Source organism: Lycium barbarum, chromosome 1 (genome assembly GCF_019175385.1).
Source record: "Lycium barbarum isolate Lr01 chromosome 1, ASM1917538v2, whole genome shotgun sequence".
NCBI lineage: Eukaryota > Viridiplantae > Streptophyta > Magnoliopsida > Solanales > Solanaceae > Lycium > Lycium barbarum.
In genome coordinates, this window is record NC_083337.1 from 143,476,194 (window position 1) to 143,502,323 (window position 26,130).

The 26,130-nt window shown below is 35.8% G+C and overlaps 3 protein-coding genes across 13 annotated transcripts in view; 1 reads left to right on the plus strand and 2 right to left on the minus strand.

Moving 5' to 3' along the window:
• Nucleotides 1–239: 239 nt before the first annotated feature.
• LOC132641277 (large ribosomal subunit protein eL15-like) lies at nucleotides 240–3,904 on the plus strand. The gene is made up of 4 exons (XM_060358205.1): nucleotides 240–370; nucleotides 2,045–2,211; nucleotides 3,158–3,355; nucleotides 3,476–3,904. The coding sequence occupies exons 1-4, from the start codon at nucleotides 367–369 to the stop codon at nucleotides 3,719–3,721; spliced, it is 615 nt and encodes a 204-aa protein (XP_060214188.1). The 5' UTR covers nucleotides 240–366; the 3' UTR covers nucleotides 3,722–3,904.
• Nucleotides 3,905–4,717: 813 nt separating this feature from the next.
• LOC132641288 (histone-lysine N-methyltransferase ASHR1) lies at nucleotides 4,718–13,519 on the minus strand. 2 transcript variants are annotated; one of them, XM_060358216.1, is made up of 14 exons: nucleotides 13,208–13,515; nucleotides 12,943–13,079; nucleotides 12,412–12,546; nucleotides 10,296–10,350; nucleotides 10,061–10,179; nucleotides 9,665–9,753; nucleotides 9,512–9,593; nucleotides 8,652–8,756; nucleotides 8,483–8,573; nucleotides 8,278–8,397; nucleotides 7,844–7,950; nucleotides 7,596–7,665; nucleotides 6,733–6,796; nucleotides 4,718–5,317 (listed from the first exon to the last, which is right to left on the minus strand). In XM_060358216.1, the coding sequence occupies exons 1-14, from the start codon at nucleotides 13,305–13,307 to the stop codon at nucleotides 5,146–5,148; spliced, it is 1,446 nt and encodes a 481-aa protein (XP_060214199.1). In that variant the 5' UTR covers nucleotides 13,308–13,515; the 3' UTR covers nucleotides 4,718–5,145. The 2 variants fall into 2 exon arrangements, with proteins under 2 accessions (XP_060214199.1, XP_060214207.1); XM_060358224.1 differs by lacking the exons at nucleotides 10,061–10,179; nucleotides 10,296–10,350 and having other exon boundaries at nucleotides 13,208–13,519.
• A 1,704-nt stretch (nucleotides 13,520–15,223) lies between these two features.
• The window catches only part of LOC132641298 (sister chromatid cohesion protein PDS5 homolog B), a 30,527-nt gene continuing 19,620 nt past the window's right edge, over nucleotides 15,224–26,130 (minus strand). For 2 of the 10 annotated variants that reach the window (XM_060358237.1, XM_060358280.1), the window contains 14 exons: nucleotides 25,929–25,997; nucleotides 25,099–25,235; nucleotides 23,778–23,895; nucleotides 21,788–21,922; nucleotides 21,511–21,704; nucleotides 21,296–21,443; nucleotides 21,068–21,205; nucleotides 20,902–20,985; nucleotides 20,352–20,807; nucleotides 20,222–20,289; nucleotides 20,103–20,148; nucleotides 17,652–17,680; nucleotides 16,825–16,955; nucleotides 15,224–15,644 (listed from right to left, as the gene is read on the minus strand). In XM_060358237.1, the coding sequence (XP_060214220.1) occupies nucleotides 15,529–15,644; nucleotides 16,825–16,955; nucleotides 17,652–17,680; nucleotides 20,103–20,148; nucleotides 20,222–20,289; nucleotides 20,352–20,807; nucleotides 20,902–20,985; nucleotides 21,068–21,205; nucleotides 21,296–21,443; nucleotides 21,511–21,704; nucleotides 21,788–21,922; nucleotides 23,778–23,895; nucleotides 25,099–25,235; nucleotides 25,929–25,997 (1,869 nt within the window). In that variant the 3' untranslated portion in view covers nucleotides 15,224–15,528. Of the gene's footprint in view, nucleotides 15,645–16,147; nucleotides 16,413–16,824; nucleotides 16,956–17,651; nucleotides 17,681–20,102; nucleotides 20,149–20,221; nucleotides 20,290–20,351; nucleotides 20,808–20,901; nucleotides 20,986–21,067; nucleotides 21,206–21,295; nucleotides 21,444–21,510; nucleotides 21,705–21,787; nucleotides 21,923–23,777; nucleotides 23,896–25,098; nucleotides 25,236–25,928; nucleotides 25,998–26,130 lie in introns of those variants that run through there. The other 8 variants (XM_060358242.1, XM_060358258.1, XR_009582807.1 and 5 more) reach the window with 8 other exon arrangements.

Genomic DNA, 26,130 nt, shown 5'->3' on the forward strand with positions numbered 1-26,130 from the left:
TCCAAAATGCACAAACTTCTAACAACACAAGATTTTATGTGTAAATTCACAAGTAACCACCTTTTAACCCGCATAATTAAGAAATAGTCTTGTCTAGGTGATTCAAATTTCACAAGTGAAACTCCACTGCTTTGTACTAAAAATGTGCCAGAATTTCACTTTGAAACCCAAATGGTGGCTATATTTCAAAACAAAGACCAAAAAGTGGCTAGTGAGAGCTATTTCCACAAAAATTACTCTCATTTTGGTGAATGACCCGATTGGCCCAGCCCAGGAGAGTATAAGAACCCCGCCTCCCACAAAGCCCTAATCCAAACTCACTGTTAGTAGCTGAGTAGGTAGGGGAGAGTTTTGCCGCACTACAATATGGGTATGTAAATCAAAATTTTAATTCAGTTATCTCTGCATTATTCTTCTTGTTTGAGTTGATTATTGACCACTTTATCTTTCTATTACCTGTTGGTCTTTGGTTTTAAATATGCTCGTTTTCCACTCATCTCTAGATTTTTGATAATATGTCATTTTGCTTTAATATTATGGTATAGTTCCTTTGTTTTTTTCTTAACAAGTTTGAATAGTTCCATTTTAATAACGTGTCATATGCCTTTGAAATTTCCTATGGCAATATTGATACACAACTGAAGAATTGAAGAAGAAAGAAGAAAATAAGCAGCATTACTCATTCATAGCCACTGCTAAATGTCAGTTTCATTACATATAGTAGAAGTACTAAACTAAAAATAAGGAGAACTTAGGTACAAAAAGTGACTAACTTATGGGACTTAAATGTAATGCATGAAACTTAATAACTACCTCTTAATCAATAATCCAATAATCAATATTAAGATGAAGAAAGACACCAAAAAAATCTTTTGGACGTTAGAGAAGATGCAGAAACGCCATGGCTAGAGCTTTGGCCTTTGGCTACACGTGACCGTGACAAAAAGGAATTCAAAAAGTAGTACTTAATTGTTTTATTATGCAATGACAAGAAATGTTAGTAAGAGTAATTTTGAGAAATAAAAAGTGGGTACCTTGCTAGCATACAACCTTCATGTAGTATAAGGGTAATTTTGAGAAATAAAAAGTGGGTACCTTGCTAGTTACCATTTTCTAAAAAAAAAAGTGGGTACCTTGCTAGCATACAACCTTCATGTAGTATGTTAGCAAGACCCAATATATATATTGATAAACTAAGGTAAAAGATAAAATAGGAACTTCAAGAAGGTCCTTAATTTAATGCTTTGATAGAAATGTTAGTAAGGGTAATTTTGAGAAATAAAAAGTGGGTACCTTGCTAGCAGACAACCTTCATGTAGTATGTTAGCAAGACCCTATATATATATCTATATATATATATTGATAAACTAAGTTAAAAGATAAAACAGAAACTTTAAAAAATAAGTAGGTGGTGGGTCGGGGGAAGTCATTGGGTGGGTGGTTGTGGTGGGGGGGGGGTTGGGAATGGGTGGAGGTTGGGTGTGGTGGTAGGGGTGGGTGGTTAGGGTGGGGTTGAGGGTTAGGTGGATGGGACGGGGTTAAAATGGGGAAATGAAATACGTAACCACGCAAAAACCCACCAAATCTGTGGTTACAAAAATTGGGCTTTTTCATGGTTACATAACCACGGGATTACAATGAGTTTACAACACCATACAAAATAATTTAAAAAACAATGAAAACAAAAATGGTTTTGTAGAAAACAATACATTAATGAACCACGGGAAACCACCATCCAAACAGGGGGTAAATCGTATCAAATATAAAAAAATGAATTTTCTAGACACTGTTAAGGAGTTGAGATTATTTTCTTCGGGTAATATTTTGGATTTGAATGTGAGAAAATGATATCTGATTAAGGTGTTATTTCATTAGGTTAGCTGTTTCATTTTACAGTTAAATAAGAATGCCGTGATAGGTTGAAATTTAGTGTTTGAAATGCAATTGTTGGAATGTTGGCGTTGCTAGTTTGACTAATACAGAAATCTGCCCATATTGGTGTTTTTGGAAAATGATTGTGTTTTGTTTTCGGGTGGATATATAGGGGCCTACACTTACGTGTCGGAGTTATGGAGGAAGAAGCAGTCGGATGTGATGAGGTTCTTACAGAGGGTGAGGTGCTGGGAGTACCGCCAGCTCCCATCTATAGTGCGTGTCACTAGACCTACTCGTCCTGACAAGGCTCGCCGCTTGGGCTACAAAGCCAAGCAGGTACTTTTTGTTTCATTCTGATATTGAAATTTTTGTCTGTGATGAGCTTAAATGGAGACACATGCCGACCCTCACTTGCTTGGGGTTTGAGGTATAGTAGTTTGATATTTGACAATGTTACTCAGAGGTTTCAGTATGTTACTAAGAGGGTTCAGTCGTGTGCATATTGCAAACTTCTATCAATACTTATCTGTAGGATGTACTAATTTTGCTGAATCCATAATTGCTAAACAGTATGTTGTTGGATGCACTAAGATCAAATGAACTTGGTCTGGTAAAACCCGATTTGACTGTTCAACTGAAATTATGTTTTCAATTCAATTCTGTTACCTTAGACAACTTGTATTGAATTGATTTGATGGTATTACGTTTCTCTATATTGATTCAATGTTTGATTCAGTAGCCTCGGTTTAGCCAGCTGCCATCTCTTCTTACTGCTTCTGTAAGTAATACTACTGTGACATAGCATCTGTAATTTCTGATAGCAGATTGCTGCTATGCGAGTGTATTGTGCCCTATTTCCTCTCATTGTCATCTATATGAAATTTATGAATGCATGGATTGAGAGAAGTTGCAAATATTTTCTTTTCCTTGTACGTCATGCGATAAATTAGCTGAGAATATGTTTAATCATATTAGTACATTTACCTTACGGCCCTTGCTTTTTTAGGAGTCTTTTAGCCATATCAAAATTTTTTATATCTCAATAAATATAGGGACTTCTAGTACTTTTTATTTTACTTTTATTTAAATATAATATTGGCTCGAGATCAGCTTAAATGGAGCAGCAGGATTCAGTGAGATTTGTAGTGCATGCAATTGTTTATTGACTTCTCTGAATACTGAGTAACATGTTTTCCATTTCCATAGAAGTACAATTGGTGACTAAATTGGTGCTTTGTTTTTTTACTTTTGGATTTATAGCAATGTACCATAATATTTGCAGGGCTATGTGGTGTACCGTGTTCGTGTGAAGCGTGGTGGAAGGAAGAGGCCTGTATCCAAGGGTATTGTGTATGGTAAGCCTACCAACCAGGGAGTTACCCAGTTGAAGTTCCAGCGTAGTAAGCGCTCTGTTGCTGAGGAGCGTGCTGGTAGGAAATTGGGTGGTCTTAAGGTCCTTAATTCTTACTGGATTAATGAGGTATATCTGTCTGTGCATAGTCTCTGGACTCATATCATAGAAAGCAACTTCTTGCCTTGCAGACCAATATACAATGAAACTAATACTCAATAATGTGCATATTGATCTTGTGGATTGCAGGATTCGACATATAAATACTTTGAAGTGATCCTGATTGATTCAGCCCATGCTGCTATAAGGAATGACCCAAGAATCAACTGGATATGCAACCCAGTGCACAAGCACAGAGAGCTTCGTGGACTGACTTCAGCTGGGAAGAAATATAGGGGTCTCCGAGGAAGAGGACACTTGCACCACAAGGCAAGGCCTTCAAGAAGGGCAACCTGGAAGAGGAACCAGACTTTGTCTCTACGTCGTTATCGTTGATCTACTTAAAATTTCTCGACAGTTGCTTATTACATCTTTCACGGTTGTAGACCTTTCATCCCTCTTTTGGAGGTATCAAGTTCTGCAGAGACTTTGTAGAACAGCTCAATTTGAGTTTTTGTTGGATAATATCACAGATTATTATGTTATACTGTTATATTTATTTGGTCATTTTGCATGCTACCAGATGTATTCCTTTTTTTTTTATATGGTCATTTCAGATGCTGCTAGATGTAGTAATGTAGTTCATTCTCTTTTTATCCATACGTTATACCTGGGTTATTAAACTTTGGGCAAAGGTGCAAATATATCCTGAACTTTGCGATTTAGAGCAGATATGCTCTTGTTAAAAATGTAGTGTATATATACCCTTGTCGTTATAAAATGGTACAAACATACTTTTGACCTTACACAGATAGTGCAAATGTATCCTTTTCGCTAACGGATTTTTTTAAAAAATTATTTAGCTTATTTTTTAATTAAAAAAAAGAATCGTGTGGCTTTAAAAAAATAAAAGATTCTACCCATTTTTTTTTAATAGATATATTTTTCTAACGTCACATGATAATTTTTTTTTTTGGTGGGTCATGCTTGCTTCGTTTTAAAAAAAAAAACTCTGTGGCTTTTAAAAAAAAGTAAGTTTATCCATTTTTTTAAATGAATCAGACCCGGCCCACAAGAAAAAAATGATCACGTGGCTTTAGAAAAATGGGTAGAACTTTTTTTTTAAAGTCACGTGGTATTTTTTTAATCAAAAATAAACTAAATAAATTTTAAAAAAAATTCCCCCAACAAAAAGGATATATTTGCACCATTTTATAACGGTAGGCGTGTATTTACACCACTTTTATAACGGGAATCGCAAAATTGAAAGGTATATTTACACCTTTTCTCTTGAACTTTTTCTAACTTTAGAAGTTTGTTTTTGCATTTGTTTTGATCATAGACCGATAGTTCTGCTAATAAATTTAATCTCAAAGCTATGAAAGAACACAATTATTCAAAAGATCAATAAATTACCATACGAAGAGAATTTATCCTGCAATGTTATGCAGGCCCCATGTAGAACTCAGAATGTAACCAACAATACACAAGTTTTGCTATTTACACCTTCCTACGAAGCATGCCTTGCGCCCCCTTTATCAATACTCTAAGTGTATCTTATGATAGAAGAAACTGCCAGATAGCCTACGTTCTCTCACAATAGTAATCCAACTCCCAACAAAAGCGACAATAGGAAAGGGAGATCTCGCAAGAAATCCGTTGTAATAATCAGGAAAGGTCTGCCCTTTGTTGAACAGGTATAACAGAATTTTGCATATGTCGTCTACGAGATTTTCTGCATCGGGCCGCCCTTTGTTGAACAGGTATATCAGAATTTTGTGTATGTCGCCTACAAGATTTTGTGCATCTGTGGATGCAGTTCAATAGTCATCTGCTTCCTTGGATGAAATCTTGTAAGAGAGCTCCGCACGAGCTTCTTCTAACTTCACAAAAAGCTCCTTCATGAAAGTAGTGTTTGTCCCATGAGTAATCTGCAATATCTCTGCTGCCTTGGCTAGTGACCTATACGCTTCCTCGGTCTCTCCAAGCCACCTGTAATTACATATCAGCACCACAGGAAGATCATTAAAGAAATCACCACTTTCTTGACCTTTTTTCATTTCTCAAAGAAGCTCAAGATTTGTAACAAATGGTACTGATCTCCGGACAACGAAATCTCTGTAGTCTAATGAACTAAATGATTTTGTCGCCTCAAGTAATTAAACTTAATAGATTAAGATTTCTAAGTATACAAAGACAAATGTTTAACACATACCAAAAAAGAAAAAGAAACATAAATCAAATGTTTAAAAATCTCTAAGCAGTTCTAGACCCTTATACAATGGAATCCTGAGATAATGATGTAGCGGGTATTGGTGAGAGAACGTTAAAATATATATGGAAGAATTGAGATACAGCCAATAAATGTATATTTAAATAAAAGTATATATTTTGATTAATTGTAGTTCTTGAACTAAAACTAATAAAATTTAGTTCTTTATAAACACCTAATATTTTATTCATAAGACAGCTTGTGTAATAGTAAAGCATTCTCATACTTCATATAACTATAATATATATGATATAAACCCAACACACAAACCAAATACCCAATCAATCTTATACTTCTTGGTCATAGATGAAGTCAAAGCACCCAAGGTAAGTTGACCAAATCCGGTGTGGATCCCACACTCACACACAAATCTTTTCAGATCGAAACGAGTGCAGCAGGGGTTTTGAAAGGTCCGAGCAACATGGGTATGAGCTCCTACCAAATATACCTATTCATTTTCCCCCGTTATTTTCATATGCATATGTTGTAGGACTAGTATATTTTGCATGGATATCTCGTGTAAGCTACCATGTCAGTGTCCTGGATTGTCTGGTACAACAGTCTGCTTGTCCTAGACCCTGTTGAACCTCAGACAAACTAATTTCTTAGGTACTTAATACTTTCATTTTGAGGCTCTTCAATCAGTAGATACATTTCCGTAAAGATTTACTATATACTTTACTTCATAATTTGAGTGATTATTAAATTTATTTCCAAGTCTTATCTTTTCCTGGTAATCCTTTATTTACTTAAACATATGTGCTATTTACTGGAGTATTTAATTGTCATATCCTCATTTCTCAGAAATTATTATGTCTCTAAGCGATGAAGCGTCATGTTTTCTTCCATGCAACATAAGTGCGAAAAATGGAAATTACTAATACCACAGTCAAAGCAACTATATGCCACCGTGAGCACATATTTCAAACCATACTCTAACTTCCTGGGCCTTTATATGGCCACAATTTCACCAGTTTTGGCATGTGCAGGAAACTTGTGCAATATTGCAACAGGGTATACTAGATATAAACATATCTGTCGGACAATCAAAATAAATGAAACATGAAATTAAAAAAAGATGACTGGTCAAGCAGAAAACACAACACAATAGATTGAAAAGAACAAAAGGTCTAACCATTCAAGTTTTCCACTAGTGTAATATTGCAGTCCGAGCAAAGGATGACATTCTGGATAAACTCCTATCAAAAGAAGAAATATTACAATATGGAGAAAGCAAGTACATCTAATAACTGTATCTGTTCAGAAAGCTGAGCAAAACTATTGGAGAATGGAAATTAGTGCAGGATAAGTTCAGAAAAAGTCATACTTCTTTATATAGGTGATGTGTACGAAGCATAAGAATGTTTATTGGTTTTACAAAGCAAAGCAACTCAAATCCATACAATTCCAAATCAAATGGTCCTTCAGAAGGAACGCCAATCAAACTACAGGTAACACATTCATGTAAAAATAACAGAAATGCAACTAAATTAGATTTAACGTCCCAGAGAGAAAACAGCAGGGTCCGGGGCGCATGAGCTATAACGCATGGTCATAAGGATTTATTATGCGGAGACGTACAACTGGAACCAATAAGGGATATAGCTTAAGTAGGTACAAAAAACCTGCTCTCTCCTTTTGAATTTAGGTTCCTTTTCTCATTCGTGATTATTATGATAAGTTTCAAAATTCTTATCATGTATAAACTCGTGTCCAAAAGCAGAGATAATTAACTTATAGAATTAATATAAAACTAGATCTCATAGTACTTTCTTATAGTAAAACAATGAAGAAGTATTGAAGAATATAGGGTTCAGGAAAATGGACCCAACTTCAAGACAACTCAAATAGGAAGTGGGTAGCTTAATTTGGGACAGGAAAAGTAGATTTTTAGTCTTGAACCAGGCATACTATTATATTATGCTAGATCAAGAGAGAGCATTAAAATGGTGACTGCTGAATAGAAATATCTTGAACCTTTAGGTAGTGCCAACTTACTCTGATAAACTGGGATAGTGAATCTGCAGTACTTCAGTGCCTCCTTCCAATCTTGCAGCTCCATCAATATCTAAATGAATAAACATCCATTCATCAGGTTCAAAAAATATATCAACTAGAAAAGGCTGGAATAAGATTGATGTCAGAATCTTCATAAGGAAAGCAAAAAGAAGTTTCCTTGACGGAATCAACATTCGACATGGCTGGAGAATATTCTTCTGATAGACACCGCATTAAGGTAATCAAACCTTTAAAAGATTCTCCCGCGTGCACATCAGATTGATCGAGAATTGATGATACAGCTTCAGTTGAAGTTTCTCAATCATCTTATACATTACACTAGCATCTTTCTTATCTGTGTTCTGTCAAAGAGTTTTCTTTTCCAAACAAAAAGGAAATACATATAATCTAAATACTGTTTAAATTTAATTGATGGAACATTTCGCTTCCTCAGTCCCCACCAACTCAGGTGGACCGATCAAAAGTGCGTCCTCTTATGGCATAAGATAGCCCGTGCTGACTTAGAGGGGAGATTCTTAGCTCAAGACATTGTTAGAAGTAGTATTAACATGATGATTATTCAAAATTAGTTTAACATCTATAGCAGGTACTCTTTTTTTTTTTTTTTTTTTGATAAGGTAAATCTATAGCAGATATTCTTATAGCTAACTTCAAAGGATACGTCCATATGAAAGTGAAAATGAAGCTTTCTCGGACAATGATTGGATTTCATTAACGATATTCTTTATTTCTTCCTTGTCCCTAAAGAGTCCACACAATTGACATGTGAATCCTTTATTACCTGCAAAAACACAAGAAATGGTGAAGTCATTGGTAGACCAGATGAATCTTGCAGATAAGATGAGGTTGAGACAGGGATCATATACCAGAGTCACGAAGCAGGAAACCACTGCATCTCTTGTCCTTGCATCTATAACCCTCAAGAACTGCACTTTCTTGGATATCATCATTTTGGCCCTTATAATGAGTAGTTTAATAAGTTTGTGATCAGAAATTTTATTATTGAGGACTAATTAGACTAGGCAATGAACATACCAACTTGACGCAGCGAATGCAAGTGCAGGAGAAAAGGTACTGTTCTTTAAGAGCCTTTTGTCGAGTTACAGTGCTTCCAGCCATTTCTATATAACTTATCGATACCTTTTGAGAGCCAATCAAGTAAATCAGAAAGTTAGTGATTGCTAGATGTCGATAACTTTACTTGTTTTTTAATTTACTGCTTAAAAATCAGTAAATAACATCCCAAATGTACTCATTATCATCCATCAACTTATTGTACATCCAAGAATGAACACACCCAAGCACGCACAGGCTGAGAGGAAGCAGGTTGTAGAGAGATATCTCCTAACATAATGTCAAATTTAACAACCTTCTACAGTAATCTGAAACAGAGACTTCCAAATTAGCAAATTTGAGTCAATTTCCAATATTAATCAGTGGAAACCTTTTGCTTTGACATACAAGATCAACAGAACCATTGGAAGCTCAGCAACCACATAATCCCCATTCAATGATGTGCACCACTTTTTCTACAATCTCTTTCTGAACTCCATACAGATGTTTAAATGCTCAGAAGAGCAAACAAGAATCCTAAAGTAATTAACTTCTAGAAGGATATTCAACAGTAAGCAATAAAGATCTCAATGATTGATGATCCTGTAAATCATCATGACTACATGCATATCATTATCAGTTATCCTTCTTACCTAAATTCGTCAACATAGATCCCTGCTAGAAATTGGAGTTATTGGTCAAACGAAAGCATTTTCAGATATCAACCTCTGCTTGGTTGATTTGCATCTTATTCTTGGTTTTCAGAATGATAATATAATTTCAATCAATGAAAATTTAAACTAATCAAGATTGACCAAATAATTTGGAAAACAATGTATTACCTCAGTACCTTTGGGTATATGCTGCATCGCTCGGACAACAGCCATTCGTCCCTCAAATATTAGAACTGAATTCGGCAAACAACTATAACACGAAAAGGCCATTTAGAGAAATGCATAAGCTAGCTGACAGAAATTTATTACAATAATAATAACCTGTGGTTGATTATAGAAACCACCGGATAAAGGCCTGTCCCCAGGGGTTTCAGTTCAGCGTCACAAATTGTATGTGCATTACATGAAAACTACACATCCTCAGAAAAGACAATAGAGAACCACCAGGTTAGAGAATGAATTTTATAAGAGAAACGATTATATGCTTCCAGACAAGTGAATAAGGGAAGACTTCAGCCATGCCGTCCTCTAGTTTTCATGAAATAACAGTGAGTTACACGAATGATTTAAACATTTGGAGGCAATAGAGCCGAAACATAATGCATGGAACGGGCCTATGCAACACGGATAAGGTCGCACAGTTTTTGTTTCCAGGACGAGGAAGGTTGTATAGTTTTTAGACAAATCTAAAGCGAAAATATGATCCACCATCCATACCCTAGAAAAGTTTTCTGCAATCTCCTTTACATTGATCTCGGGCCATTGAAGAATCAGATTGACAAGGTTTGCCATCTGAGCATACAAAACTAGTTGCTTCTCATCAATATCAGTCATATCTAGGGAAACAAACTTGTTGAGAACAACACAAAGTCAAAGATGTAGCAAATATAGACCTTAATACAGCATTTAAAATTATATCAGAAAATCATAAGTATAAGCTACACAAAGATACGTGACACCAAGGATTCCACCAGATTGTAATTGTCCATGACTGTAATTGGAATAACCTGGCAGTGAAAGAGTAGTTATGAGCTTCATGCAAAACCCATATATACTATCAATAGCAAGAATATTTTACATGACAAGGTTGAAAGTCGAGAATGACAACTCCAACAAGGGTAAGAAAATAAATCAAAGTTGATTAGGAGAAGACAAGAAGTAATTACGTGAAACTCTGACATCTGATAAACAGAAGAAAAAGAAAGAAGCAAACAATGTCTGACGCGATTAAACCTGCTCGCACATATATTGCATCTGCTTTGGAACCTTAACTACCTTAATATAGCAAGTATTGAGGTCTCCATGGTTCTGAAGCAATTATTTGAGTTTTCTAGCCATTAATTGTTCCAAACAATTCGATGATGGAAGTTTAGGCACTTCAATGCACATATAAAGATCTTACACGTAGTCAGAAACTAAGTATAGGACGGTAAAATATAAGAGATGACATAAACTAATTCCCCTTTCATAATTTTCTTTAGTTCTCCCTCCTAAAAGAGAGATATTAGCAGACCGAGGAGCAACATATTCTTCCGACTTCAATTTTCTTTTGTTAAACCAAACCAAGAAATGGGTAACTTAGTCAACCTCCATTCCCTTTACTTCCCGTTTCCAAGCAAAGGGTTATTGTCAATCTTTTCACTTTCTAAGCCCCCGTTTGGCCATAAAAATTATTCACTTTATTCCGGAATTTTTTTTCACTTTTTTCCGGAATCAGCGTTTGGCCATGAAAATTCCGAATACAACTTGAAGTTGTATTCTGGAATACCAAAAAACTTGTTTTTCAAATTTTTTTCACTTTTTTCACTTTTTTACAACTACATTTCACCAAAAACTACAATTTCAAAAACTATGGCCAAACAAAACTCCAACTCCAACACTCCAAAAAAAAGTGAATTGTTTTTTGGTATCTATGGACAAACGGGGCCTAAATGTTAAGGATGTCCGATTTCCCCTTTTCTTTCATGTACTCTCTCTGTTCCAATTTACGTGTCATGCTTTCTTTTTTAGTCTGTCCCAAAAAGAATGTCATGATTCCTTATTTAGAAATAATTTAGCTTTAAACTTCTCGCTTTACCCTTAAAAAAGCTGATTTCTAGCCACACACAATTATGTGGCTTGTCTTAGATCAAGTTTCAAAAGTCTTTCTTTCTTAAACTCCGCTCCTAGTCGAACACCGCCACATAAATTGGGACGGAGAGAGTAGACATCTCCTCAGCAATTCACTCCTATGGTCAATGAAAACATAAACATTGTTGAGTAGCCTTCAGATTTTCAGCAGATGGGCTAAAGAAGTGTTGTGTTTGAATCTGATCCTTTGCCTCATCACTTTATCCATAAAGAATGTATCAGATCCATTGGCAGACCACATTGGGTTGTAGGAAACTAAAACAACTTCACCTATGAACATAAATTCAAACAGTATACATGAGGAATAAAAGTATAGCTGGTTATCTTGGTATAATTGCTCAAATCAGAGACGCGTCTGAGCTGGCACAGACTTTTATAAAGAATTGAAAGGAACCAAGGAATTAGATAGCCCTTCCAGTTGACTTTAATTGCATTTCATATTATCCAGAAAACCCTTCAACTCCACCCCCTTTACAAGATAAAGGACCAAATAATTCCATAAAGCAAAGACCTAATTTTGACTTACAAATACAGCTCAGAAGAGGAAACAAATATGTGTAAGCAGCACATCTAGTGATAGCACTATTATGCATGTTACATATGCTCCAATTTCTTGAAATATCTACAGCTCTCCAACTTGCTACACTAATATGTAATCAAGGCAGCTTACTCTTAGACTGCTCAGTAAGGGTGTAAAATAACCACCACCATCACCCCCCCCCCCCCCCCACCCCGGCCAAACCTCTTTCATGTCTTTCTCACTGCTTATACTGTAATGCATTTATTCGCCCAAATGAAACAGATTTTGAAGAACAAACACAACACTGACACCAAATTTAAGTACCATATTAAACTCTAAAATTAAGTCAAATTCCTATCAGAGTAGCAAACATTCACCAAGCTCAATTGTAAACACAAGAAAGTAGATGGACCTTTACCTTCTCATGTTGCAGTTTCCTCCGCAGATAAAGCTTAACCATCAATCTTATACTGGGCGTAATGGACTTTATCCTTTCCTTTTCAACCTTCGACAAGACCTTGCATTCAACCCTATGCAACTTCCAATCTGACTTCTGCAGTTAGCTTCACTATAATTATAAATTACCCAAAAGGAAATTAAAAAAAGACAAATACTCCTTGCGTTTCAATTTGTTTGTCTGGTTTTGACTTGGCACGGAGTTTAAGAAAGTAAAGAAGGCTTTTGTAAACTAAAGATATGTAGAATGTATCAAAATGCCATTTAATCTTGTGGTCTTAAACCTGCCATATGGAAAATTGGAACTAAAGAGTAGCCAAAAAAGAGAAGACACTCTTTTTGAAACGGACTAAAAAGAAAAGTAAGACAAACAAATTGAAACTCATTAGTTCTTGATAAGCATTTATGTATGCAGGAACCAAACACTTCTGGTCCCCCAAAAAATTATCTAAACATCAGTATTCAGTTAAATTTGTTGAAGTAGAATGTGTACCTGGCATGTGTTGCCACAGTAGTGAACAAGATGGCATGCAGAACATTTCTTAAGGTTAGTTGAAGTGAAACACCATTCACATTTTGCTGATTTATTGGGAACTGAAACATATGGCTCTTCCGATATAATCACTTCCCCTGTTATCCAAAAATCCCATTTAAGTAAACCTTAGATGTGTTCCTAATTTTTAGCAAACAAAAAAATTGCAAAATGACATCAATTTATTGGACAACAGCATTTCATTCAAAATGGAAGTGTGTAAGACCTGGAGAGAAATCCCGAGTGGTAAAAAGGCAGCGACCCTTTTGGGGCAGAGAAGACACGGTTAGCCCTTTATTACTCAACGCTTCCTCTAATTTCTCCATCAACCGCTAAAGCAAGCAGAAATCTTTTTCTGCACAGTTGAGACTTGAGAGCTTTAGAATGTTTACAGTGCAAGTGTAAGTCCCAAGTTTTACCCTCTAAATTTTGACCATTATATAAAGAGAAAATTTGACTGAGACCCATTCGAGTCCTCCATTAACAAAATGGCCTTCTATTATTTATTCAATTTTCTCTCGGATAAATGCTGATAAATTAAGCATCTGTCCGACAGATACATGATGTGTCTGTTACAGCAGATGCTTTGATCCGCCAGATATGATATCTGTCAGTTCATAAAAGATGGATGGGTCTAAAAAGTGGGTCATTTCACTAAGAAAAAAAACTTTAAACCCTTTTAATTAGATAGAAGACTTAAATGGGCCTTTTAACCAAGAGTCCCTTATATAAAACCCAAAATGGGTCACACTCTTTAAAAGAAAATTATGTTTACTACTCTTCGTTTACTTTTTGATATAATTAGGGCCGTTTGTCCATGTCCTTTTTTCCGAAATATTTTTCAATTTTTTTCACTTTATGGTGTTTGGCCATAAAAATTCTAAATATAACTCAGAAAACTATCAAAACTTGTTTTTCACTTGTTTTTCTCACTTTCAATACATTTAAACAACCAAATATTCTTTGCAAAAACTATAACCAAACACAACTCCATCTTCAACTCCAAAATACCAAAGAAAGTGAAAAATATTTGGTTTTCATGGCCAAACGCCTACTTATTCTTAGCATTTAATTTTGGATTGGGTTTAATTTAACTAATTTTAAATTGCGAGAAATAATATTCACGTCGACGTCATATAGGAAACCTTCTCATTAGAGTTCAAGCTTACCCTCTAAATTATTTACTATAATTTCAAATTAGTACAAAAACAGTAAAGTTGCTCAATTTCAAATCGCAGATAAACTTGGCACAGGTATAAGCATAAAGATACTAGCTTCAATGAATGATTGGATTAAAATGTACATTTTTGTCTAATTGAAGTAGAAACCATAGAAATAAAGCAATCTTTTTCACGTCCCTCAAGAAAACATTAATTCTTATTTTTTTTTTAGATATTCTCATTAAACTGCACTTAATTAATAAAACTCTTGCTTATTTGTTACCTTAAGTAAATAAGGACTAATCTGGAAATATAAAATTAATTACTTCTTGATTATGTAAGTGGATATTCATTTTAAATCAAAAAAAGTTAAGTGGACTTTTATTTTAAACCACCAAAAAGAAAAAAGAAACGAAGTAGACACTTTTTGAACGGGAGGGAGTAGGAGTAAAAACAATCTAATACCGGGTGCATCCTTTGAGTTTGAAATTCAGATCAAGGTGAAATTTTCCGAGTGTGTAATCTCCGTTGAAGATGATCATGCTTTTTAATTGGTTTTTACCACCTACAATTCAAGTGATTGACAAGGCCTCCAAGAAAACAGGTCATCCAAGTTGGTATACTTTTTTAAGTAACTTCTTAATTTCTCTACTATTTCCCTTTTTCCTCATCATAGGTGCCTCTAATCAACTTATATTTTCTCAGTCACAACGGCTGATAGTGCATAAGTTGTCCCCGTTAAAATGCAAGGTCGGGGGGGGGGGGGGGGGGGCACTGGTGCAATACATGACATGAGTTCTAAGTTGTCATTCCAAATAAACATAAAACATTTTTGAACTGTCTCATTAGCACTAACCCAAACTATTTTGAATCCAAAATTGAGATATGATTTGCATGTGCAGAATCAACTCAATCAATCAACTATGTTTCATCCAAACAAATCTAGAGACAACTCTGATCCATTCCAACCTATCAGGACGCAATTCATTCCAATTTTGTGAAATAAACAAACGTATTCCCTTCAATAGAGTTTCTATCTTTTCATGAACTAGTGAAAAGTAGTTCAATCAAGATCACAGATCTACAGACTACAATAACATTTAGTCTTCTCGAAATCTTTTTAATGACATGCACTGATATAGCTTTTGGTAAATATATACTGTAATAGTTGGGTTCAGAGAGTTTCCTCACTTGTATGAAAATCCATCAACAGCGACATATTCACTATTTACAGAAACCATACAGGGGTCGTAGTTTCACCATCTAAACATTAGGTTAATAAAAGCATCTCATTTAACTATTCACAACAGCCAATCGTTAACTCCTGCCCAAAGACTCAGCTATTTGCTAGAGGATTGCTGAAAATTTTGACGTAATCAGTCAAACATCATGCTCCTTCGCTGAGATGGAGAATGCCCAAAATAAAATTACTCAACAAGCTAGCCTTTCGTTTATCTCTGTAAAATATATTCAAACTCTTCGACTTCGAGTTCTTCGGGCAATCTGTAGTGCAACCAAAAGACAACTTTAGATAACAGATAAACTGAAAAAGCTATTAGCTTGTCTAAAAACTTCCTAGATTAAACAGAATAATTTATTAGCCACAATGCCTGAACTGTAATTTATTAGAATAAGAACGTTCTAGCATGCCTTCTGCAAGCCATCTCTCCGTACCTCTGCCAACTATTTGAGAAAGGACCTAGCTCTAAAGCTACTTTTTTTTTGCCTGATAAGCATGTCCATAAAGCTTCAACAAAAACAGGGGCGAAAAGAAAAATATAAAAAGCTGGTGGGTGTGGAAGGTGAGACCGGGTGGCTCTTCTATAAGTGTTGGTAAAAAATGATTTTGTTAAAGCAGAGCAAATATCATACAACCCCACTACAGGCAACAAGAATTTGATTTACTAGTTTTTTCATTCAGAAATAACGACAAGCATCCGAGCTAAAAGGAAACAAAACAATAGCGAGCTGAAAGTACACGGAGGAGAAGAACAGGTGAATCTTACAGGATCCTCATTCACATCAATGACTTCAGAACCTGATGAGTCGACAAAAACACTCTCCTGTTTCTTTGACTCTGCGGCAGAAAATGACAACACTCGTAGAATAGTTAATTTAGACTTGCTCATCCACCATAATTTATAGATTAATAGAAGGTGCGACTAATTACAGCTCGTGTCCATAGCAAGAGTAAATGTGAACTGATTCATAACGCTTTTGATCGCGACTCTATATTAAACATGATGCCTCCTCTGTACGAGCACCTCGTGACTTCTTGTCCAGTTTCATTTAAGGAACAAAGTAAAACAGCTTTAAAATTGTAGGAAAATAAACCAGAGATGAAAGAAAGAAGATGGAACATGCAAATAGAACTGAACTGATAAATAGGAAACCATAACACATCTGAAAGCTGGTGCAAACCCACACAAAAAGGCGCATAACTCAAGCGAAAACAACTTAAAAAAAGATGAAGAAAGAAAAAAAAAACATAAATAATAAAAATTGATTAGAGGAAATAAACTGAAGAATTAATAATAAAACTTTCGGATCATAAAGAGAAACCCAAGTTTAACAGAAGAGCTAGTAATACTTTTTCTAATTAGATCTACTTAGTTTTCACTGTGGACAAATCAGCAAAGTTAAAGGAAAGAAATATCGAAACAAACAAAGGTAAGATTCTTACCAGCTAAGGCAGTCCTTTTACTACCACACTTAGATTTATCCTCTGACAAGCCATCTTCTTGTTGAGAGACAGATCCAATCATGTCGCTATTTTTCCTTGGTCTATCAAATGAAGAGCACTTGTCATGGTCACTACAGTAAAGCTTTTACAGGTCACGTTATAGCATCCACGGCAGAATAAAAAGTGGAATACAAGCATATGATCAGAACAATGTATGCTGTCAGGCCACATACACAGATAGCAATACTGATGAACATATTTTACATCATGAACTCATATCATTTCTCATAGGAGAGACGTGAAAAGCTGAGGACAGAAGAATGTCTATGCTTTTTTTTTACCCCTTCAACGTAACATTATGTTTGACAGCCAGCATACAATCCCAAATGCTGGGACCTATTCTCATGGACCCAAGTGGCAGTATTGCCTCTTACATTCAAGTTGACAAGTTAAAGTGACTATCAAGAAGTAAAAGGAGTGCAACAGAGAAATTCCTTATTACAATCTTGAAGAATTTTGCAGCGAATTGAAAAAAATTGGAGTTCATCAAAAAAGTTTTCCTACTTGGCTATGTTACGACCGCATCTTCTGCATCAGGTATGTATTATATGACGTTTCTATGAAATTATTATGTTCAAAATCCTAAATAAATATTGCTTGATTTATGAAATAGCATGTATGTTAGGAAAAGGAAGAATACAAGCAATTAGGTTCCTGACTTATGCTGAGGTCAAATAACATGTTAAGAAACTTTTTTTTTCTGAAAAATGCAATCCCTCATATAATCCTTCTCCCTATAAAATAATCAGAAAAAATCAACAGCTCACCTGCACCGTGATTGAAGACCACACGGATCCTGCATATTGACCCAGTGTTACGGTAAATCCACACCATATTCGACCAGATCTTAATACTTTAAAAATAATAAAGTGCAGAGAATGGAGAACAAACTCGAAATGACAATGTGATTACTGTGATTGGAGAAAAAAGAAAGATTGAACTGAAAAAAGTCAAAAAAATCCTAATTCAGTTATGGATTTAAGGGGAAATATTTTTCCAAACATAATTATGCAGTGGCAAATATAAGGTTTACTTTCTAAAGACAAAAATAAGCAAACTACTTTGGCATAAAGTATAAACAGCTCAATCAAGAGTTAATCTTGTTGACAACGATACAAGTTGAAATTTGGTGCCTTTAAGATAGGTGTATGTCAAGAAAGATTCATGTTGTGAGACTTGAAGCAAGGCCAACAAAAAAGTAAAGGTTCTACTTCATCTCTGAGTGTTAAAAGAGACTCTTTTGAGTTAGGCAAGACAAAGTATTTAAAATTTTCACAAGAATAAATCAATTAATTTCAGAACACTCTTAAGCAGGAAAACTTCAATTAGGAGGTTGGAGCTTAAGAGCAAATAAGTTATGGGCAGAAGATTATAGCCAAATCCATAGGGAAGATTATAGCCAAATCCATAGGAAACATTCGGAAACAAAATCACCAGCATTGTCTAGTGTATTTATTTTTATGAGCAGCACTGTGTATTGTATTTAGCAGATTAGAAAGTCATCAAGCCTTAAATGAAACTTGAGGTCGTTAACATTCTTGGAGGTTAGTTTCACAATAGAGATTCTATTCTTAAATATCATGTCAATTCACCACTTTGCAAGTCTACCTTACATGAACTCTGACAACACTTTTACTATATTCAATACAGTTGGAGTATATGCATATGATGGAACGTGATACATATGCATGGAAGTCATGAATCATGTGTATTAACCTACTTGCTCAAAGTTAGGAAAGGATCAAATAGATGGTTATCTTAGATCTTCTATTGAAGGTTTGCTTCTTAAAAACAGAAACGTGAACCTAATTCTACTGACTAAATAAGTTGAGTATTTAATGATGTTACATTACCGGGTCAAGCAAGGAATGGTTACCTAAACTCCTAAAGTCCCCCAAATCTCACTATCCAAACTGAGAAACTCAGCTTCCCTGCTTTCGCAGGTGATCCACATGTGCAAATTTCCATGTTAACCAACAGTAAATAAATTCTTTGTTACTATATCTGGGTGTCAGCAAATTTCCGGTGTCAGCAAAAAATGCTAAAGCACTAAGGATGTCAAGTTACTAAATTAATAAGCCAAAGCCTTCTTCTGACTTTGAATAAATCAATTCTTGCATACAGAAAGAGCAATGAAGTAGATTATACTTATTTTCCAGTTACACGCAGTAGCGCATCTGTTTTCTTGCTTGTTAGCGCTTGACTAATGAGAGTTTTTCTCTTCGCTTGCTTAGTAAAATCTAGCTTTTTTGTTGGCAATGTGCTTGCTAGACAGGGCACTTTCATATTCATCTGAAGCTAACCAGTGTTGTTACAAGAATGCCAGCAAGAGAGAAGGCAGCCTCTCTCATGAAAGATGGCCCAAATTCTCTTCTTTCTTTATTATTTCAGTTTTCATTTTTTAGGGGTCCAAGAGGCTAGAAGATGGTGACTTCTCCCATGATAAGAGAACGGGGAGAGGTGAGGACTGAGGAGGACATACTGATTGATCTACATGACACTTTCCAGGTGACACTGTGGTCCCCTTTCAAAAAGAAATCTATGAGAATGCAGAAGTACTTACACTTGATCATGTCAAGAACTGATTTTCTCTTATATTTCCAATTGGAAGGCCTCCGAAGCCAATTATACTTTCTGAGAAGAATCTAAACTTTGATTATATCAATCTTCTAACTCTAACAAACCTAGCAACCCCAACAATTGCATACAACCCACAGCACACCTCACCTTAAATAAAATTCAGAATCCGTTTCACCAACAGCTTTCACCTATCATTTTTGTCTAGCTAATTGTCTTCTTTGTGAATATCTGCTCGAAACCATCATGTTGCAATCTATAAATTCATCCTAAAGTACAGGTCCCCCCAATACCAATAATCAAGTTCCTCGTACCAGACCTTATATAAAGCTAAGAAACTTAGACAAATCCTTTTAAGTTTTTTGCTTGGTGTTCAGTCCACCTACATGTTTAATTGAACAATTGTAACAGGAAACTTGCAAAGCTCAGGTCTGCCAGGCCCTACTTAAACGAATCAGATCAGAACTAGAAGTGACACTAACTAAGAATGCAGAACGAAACCAGGAAACTTGTCTAATATACCCAGCAATGATTCTCCTTTTTTCACTATTTCTGTTACAGGGCAACAAACAACAGACAGATGGAACATTTCCTACACATTATTGAGCATGTCTCTTATATTCAGCAATCTTCTGACTGACCTTGAGAGAGTTGTTGCTAGAATCAGAAGCCTCAGTGCTTCCAGAACTGCATTATCAAAACAGACATGTCATGTAAAAGTGAATGTTGTTAAAAATACCAATATCAAAGTAGTTCTCACCATTTATCCTCGGAAGAGCACAGTTCTTTTTGCTGCCTGATTAACTTTTCACCAGTATTTTTGCTTCCCTACATATTCAAGAGTCAGAGCAAGTTCTGACTGAAAAACTGAAAGATATGATAGAATATACCTTTGAGATGGAGATATCTGAGCTGTTGCCTTTCATGGATTTAGAAGGCTCACGCATTACGGTTTTACATCTTGAGATTGCATCTTTTTCTTTCAAAGAACGTGGATGTTTATCCTTCTGATCAGACAAGGTTTGTGACCTGAGAGTTCTTGAACAATATGGTTGCTGCTCAGTTCTGATCACTGCTTCACTGGTTCCGTGTGCTTCATCTTCATGTTCGTCATCAATCGAAAACTCCTTATGTAATTCAAATGATGGAGAAGCTGAAAATGGTTTAGATGTTTTTTGTATTTCTCTAGTAGTGAGCTCCTGATTAGCTTCACTTATCTCCTCCTTATCTGAATATGAATGACCACAGTTCTCTTTTGTCATGCTCAACGGGAGAGGGCCCTTTTTGCATAATTGCATTTCCAATTTACTGCCCCCTCTGTTACTTGACCGCGTCATGGCAGCAGTCTGAGATATAACAGTAAGGACAATGAAGAACAAAATCGGTTACGCACTTTCCAGTGACAACTGATAAAAATCAAAGCAGGGGTAAGGCATGTACTTCAGCTTTCTTTTTCGAACCATCAAGTAACCTCCCAATGAAATCTTCATCTAGCTGATAACGAATGAACAGATCACTTTTTCCCTGCAAAAGAAAGGAGAAGTGTGAATAAAACACAAAAGAATCAAACAAAATGCAATATGCCAATCAAACGAAAAGAACTTGCCTGACTATTATGTTCTTGACCAACTTTATAGAGTGAAGATGGCAGCAAAATAAGTCCGGAGATATGCGAATGAGAGACGCTTTTGTTGCTTATTGCATCCAACAAAGAAATCCCAATATCTGACAAAATATGCAGCTTCTGCAATATGACCAACTCTCATGGTTCAACATTAATACATTTAAGAATAAAGGAACTAGCATCGATTTCAAAACCAAGGAAGACACTGACAGGAGTAATTTGTGCATCAACAGCATCCTCTGCCTTTTTTATTGCATGGAAGATACTTCTCAAGTATGAAATAGCTTTACCAATGAGGTCCACAGTGCCATCAGAGCAATTACAATCAACCAATGCCCGCAAGCTGAAAACGAGTGGACTGGCCCAAAAGGATGGTAAGAAAAAGATCAGGCGTTTAAAGACACAACTGATGAGTAAACACTAACCTGAAAAACTGAGCACAGAAGTTGGCATCATGGTGATCATCAGTGGGAAAGTTCGGATCATGAGCTAGGATATGGATCAAGAAAACCACTATGTAAACAGGAAAACCAGTCACATGTCCAGGCACTGTAGACATTCGATTTATTCTTTCTGCATTTCCATATTCCTGTATAAAGTCTTCCATGTATTTCAAAGACTTAAAAGGAAAAAAAGGGAAGAGTCAGGAGAAGAAAAATAAACTGACGAAGTATTAAGAAATTAAGATTAATAAGAACCTACTATTTGTTGGAGATCTTTTGGAGAGTCTGTGGCCGCAAATGGAAATGCACATGCATATCTACTAGGGATCTTATGTTCCTTTAAAAGCTTTTGCACTTTCTTAACAAACAATCTCTGTACTTGAGGAGAGTCATCCTATCACAGGTTATAGGAATCCATGATCAGAAACTTCAAGAATAACAAAAGTTAAACTCAAGTGCAAGCTGTTATCAATGTTAACTTACCCAGACTTCCTTTTTTAGCAAGGATAAACACATAGGCTTTCAATTCAACTATTCAAATTCTTGCTACAGTGAATATCAGGAAATTAATGATGTTTCAACCTTAGCTAAAATTTACTCTATCAAGCATGGCAGAAAAATAAATGAAACAAGTGAAGCTGGAAACTATATATCAAAATGGGGAAAAGAAAGAATTAGTCCACCATTTAGCAAAGTTTGTATCAAAAGCATTGTCTGGATTGGCTTCTTTATACATGGTCGTATAACAAAACACGATGCATAAAATATTCAACATTAATCAACTAATTTTCAGAAGCTATACTTTCAAAGTAAGAAACCCAACTTAAGCCATATAACAGTCCAAAACGACCAGTGTAGGAGCTCCCGTCAACTTAAAAAACTATCAACGTTCTAATTCTTAATTTCTTTCATTCCTGTTTTAAAATTTAATTACTTTTTTTTGTCATTCGTTATCTCATTCCTCTTTTCTAACATTTTCTTCTCTCTCATCTTTCACATTCACTCTTTCTTCATTCTGCGTGCAGTAACAAACTGCACAGGACCGCTGATTTAACAGGCAGGAGGTTAATTAATTTCTCAACTGATAGGAGTTTAGGAGGGAATGAGGCAAACGGGGCTCCTGCCACTTATTCCCAGTCTTAATTATGCAGGAAATGCTGTCATTCAGAAGAAGAAAAGCCCCTCGGCAATGGTTATTTCAGATGGCAGAGAGAAAAATATAAACAACTAAACACTAGATCTGGGTAGGAAAATCCCATGACCATCAAAAGAAAGGTAGGTGGGTTTCAGAATGGGCCTAAAGGGGCACGGAAGAGAACTGATGATTCATTCAAGTTAGAGTTGGCTCTTGAATGTTAAATCCAAATCAATGTATTCTTTGCCCCCATGTTTCATGGCTCGCTGAATTAGTAAAAGGAAGGACGTTAGCTTTACAGCCATCTTCGTTGTCCACATAAGTGGGGTATTGGTTAGAATAAAACACTTCCATCTTTAGAAATCGCACTTCGAATAAGTGTTGATAATATGTTGCCATCCACAAGCTCTGAATACACCTTTAAATTACTGAAACAGTTTTGGGTGGATTGCAAGAAGATCAATCTAATATTGTCTGATCAAATACAATATTGAATTTCAGAGCTCCATATTAGAGCTTAAATTGTGAGGGAGAGAAATCAACTTAGTTCTCTTCTTTCAAAAGTCAACTAACTTCTTAGTTACTTTTTGTAATCAAAATATGTCAAAAATATGGGACTCAGGGATGGCGGAGCATTAATTTTCTGTTTCGCATTGCAAAAGTTACTGTGGAAGAAAGCGCTACTTTATCTCTTATGAACCAAGGCTATCTGATATCAGAAGTCCTCTACCAGAAAAAATAAATTACAAGAGTTCTATTTGCAGATCTAACCATTACTTTACTTTAACATATATAACGCTCCCCGAATATCATATGAGACAACAAACAACATTAGGAAATGACTACTGTTCTGCTGATCTTAACAGTGACAAGGTAATATACTTTAAATGAATAATGTCTTTCTAGAACCTAAATGCGATAACAGCAAGTAATGTACAAGAGAAACAATTCTATAATATAGAAACCAACTGCTATTAGTCAATTATGGGCAGCAAGAAGACTTTCACGAATATTAAACATCTTGAAACTCAAACTTAGCATCATTTGGGCCAGTGGATTGCTAGAATTAGTCAGCAGTTACTAAAAGATTACTTTAGACTGGAGCTCTTCTAACCTTGGCCGTCAAAACTGTGCAGCGGAAAATTTGTGGCGAAATGAGTGAATCCCATCTTCTTGAAAGCTGAAGCACAGACTTTGCAGCAGCTAATCTAATATGAGCCTTGTCAGAATCACTGCCAAAAAAATGGTTACTGGTGAATAAGTCATTGCAAGTGTGACAAACGCAACAAAGCAGATATAACCTGCACCAACAATGTTCCTTCGAGCTTACTGAGAATACCTTTACTTTCCAGCTTTCATTTGTTCTGGTTAGATTTTCTTACAAGTTACAATATTGCAAGCATATAATCTATAGGAAATACACAATTGACCTGCAATACCTTCTGCTTGTATGAAGTATAAGCAGCATAGCATCTACTAATTGGTAAAGTAGGTTCACACATTTTTCTGATAGTAGGCAAGTGTAAGCTAAAGGAGCAAGCTTTTGCAAAACGGTAGAGCTTCCTATAGGTCACAGGTTCTGGGTATGGAAATAGCCTCATGGCAAAAAACAAGGAGAAGACTGCATACAGTATACACCCACTCTCCCCCTAGTCCGCACTAGCCAAGGAGCACTTATGCAAGGGCTAAGCCCTAGGGAAGTGTAAGCTAAGTAGCAAGAACATAGACAAGAGGATAAAGTTATACACAAACAAAATTCAAATATTAGGGGGAAAAGACGTGAAAGAGAAAAGAAGAAGAATGGAGGCTTAGGCTGGAGTTTACGCGATATTCTGCCACTATCCTTTTTATTTCTAGAAGTAATATTTTATCAGGCTAAGCCCAAAATGACTCGCCGTTTTGATAAATTTGGATTCTGGTGTCCCAAAATAGGATACTCAAGTCCATTTTAGGCGACAAAGACGTCCAAGAAAATAAAATTAAAAAAGAGGTAAATAAATAATCTGTACAGTGCCATGCAGTCTTAAATTTTGTGCAGTGCTTAATAGAATGTGACACTGTTAGAATTGCTTTCAACCCAAGTCATTACATATGCTAGGAGGTAAACCATGAATCTAAACTACGTTATATTTAAGTCAGAGCACACAAGAGCCTTGCAAAGACATTAGTGTGTGAGCATGGAGATTGACCCTCTTCCACATCATTAAGTGGAGACATCTGTAAGACCACTACTTATCTTTCAGCTTCTGTATTTGTATTGGGTGCTGCTTAAGTCCTTAAATTCTTCAGGCTAACATACAAGCCATTAACAATGATTTCATTCACAAGTCATCAGGAACCTTGCAATGTCCAACTAGTGAGGGCCCTCTAATACGCTCAAACAAGCATATATGCTGATAATATCTAATTAGAAATTCTAAAAAAATCATACATACCTTGAGATAATACCATCACAAAGACTGCCCTTCTGAAGCATTTCCAGTATAATATCCAGTAAAAAGTTAATTGGACGACTAACAGCCGAACTTTGATGGGGTAAAAAGCTCCGAACTAGCGTCTTGAGCCCAAAAATCTGCACAAATGAACAGTCAACTGAAGCCACAGAAAAGGTCCTAACTAGAAAGTTAAACCATTTTACATTAACATCTTTTAGGTCCTTGAAGTTCAGAACTAATTTGAAAATTATTAGCACATAAACCAATCAATGAACTCACAGTCAGCTCCATGCAGGATAATTTTCAGATAATTATGTCTTTTTCTTTTATGACGACGGTGTCTATGGCAACTTGGGCACTTCGACTAACCCACCGGGTACTTGTCACCTCCCACTAGCACAAATACTGGGTAAGTCTACCCACAAACCTTAAGATGGGAAGACCTGAGGTAGTTGCTCCAGCTCTTCGACAGCTAGGTCACCCCCTTTGAAGCAAGTTTCAGATAATTATGTAGACAATATTTTCCAGCGTAAGATAACTAAAGAAATAGGCTTAATACATACTTTCCTCCTCTACTTCCACAATTATCCCTTTTACACACGTATTCTTTGTGAGCAGCTTATTACACGTCTTCAATTTTTTATTTTATTTTATCAAGTAAATATACTTTCATTCATATACATGGCCAAACTGGCCGTACAAAGGGTATACCAAAAAGTGTAGAATCTACGAAATATGATTCTCTACAAACTCCGCCCAATCATTTATACAACAAGGACTATCTTTTTACACCAAAAGAAAATAAGGGAACGGAGATGGATGAGACTCACCTTTAATTGGCAAGAACCGCTACATTCAGAAGTCTTCTCTAACAAATCTAGATCCTCCAACATGGCCCCCTAGGAAGAAATTTTATCTACATCAGTAAGGCAGAAACAGAACAATTACAGATACCAAGGTGGACAGGCCAAAAGAGCACTTATCAGTTATCATGCCATTCCCATTTGAGCAGTTCATTTTTTTTTTCTATTT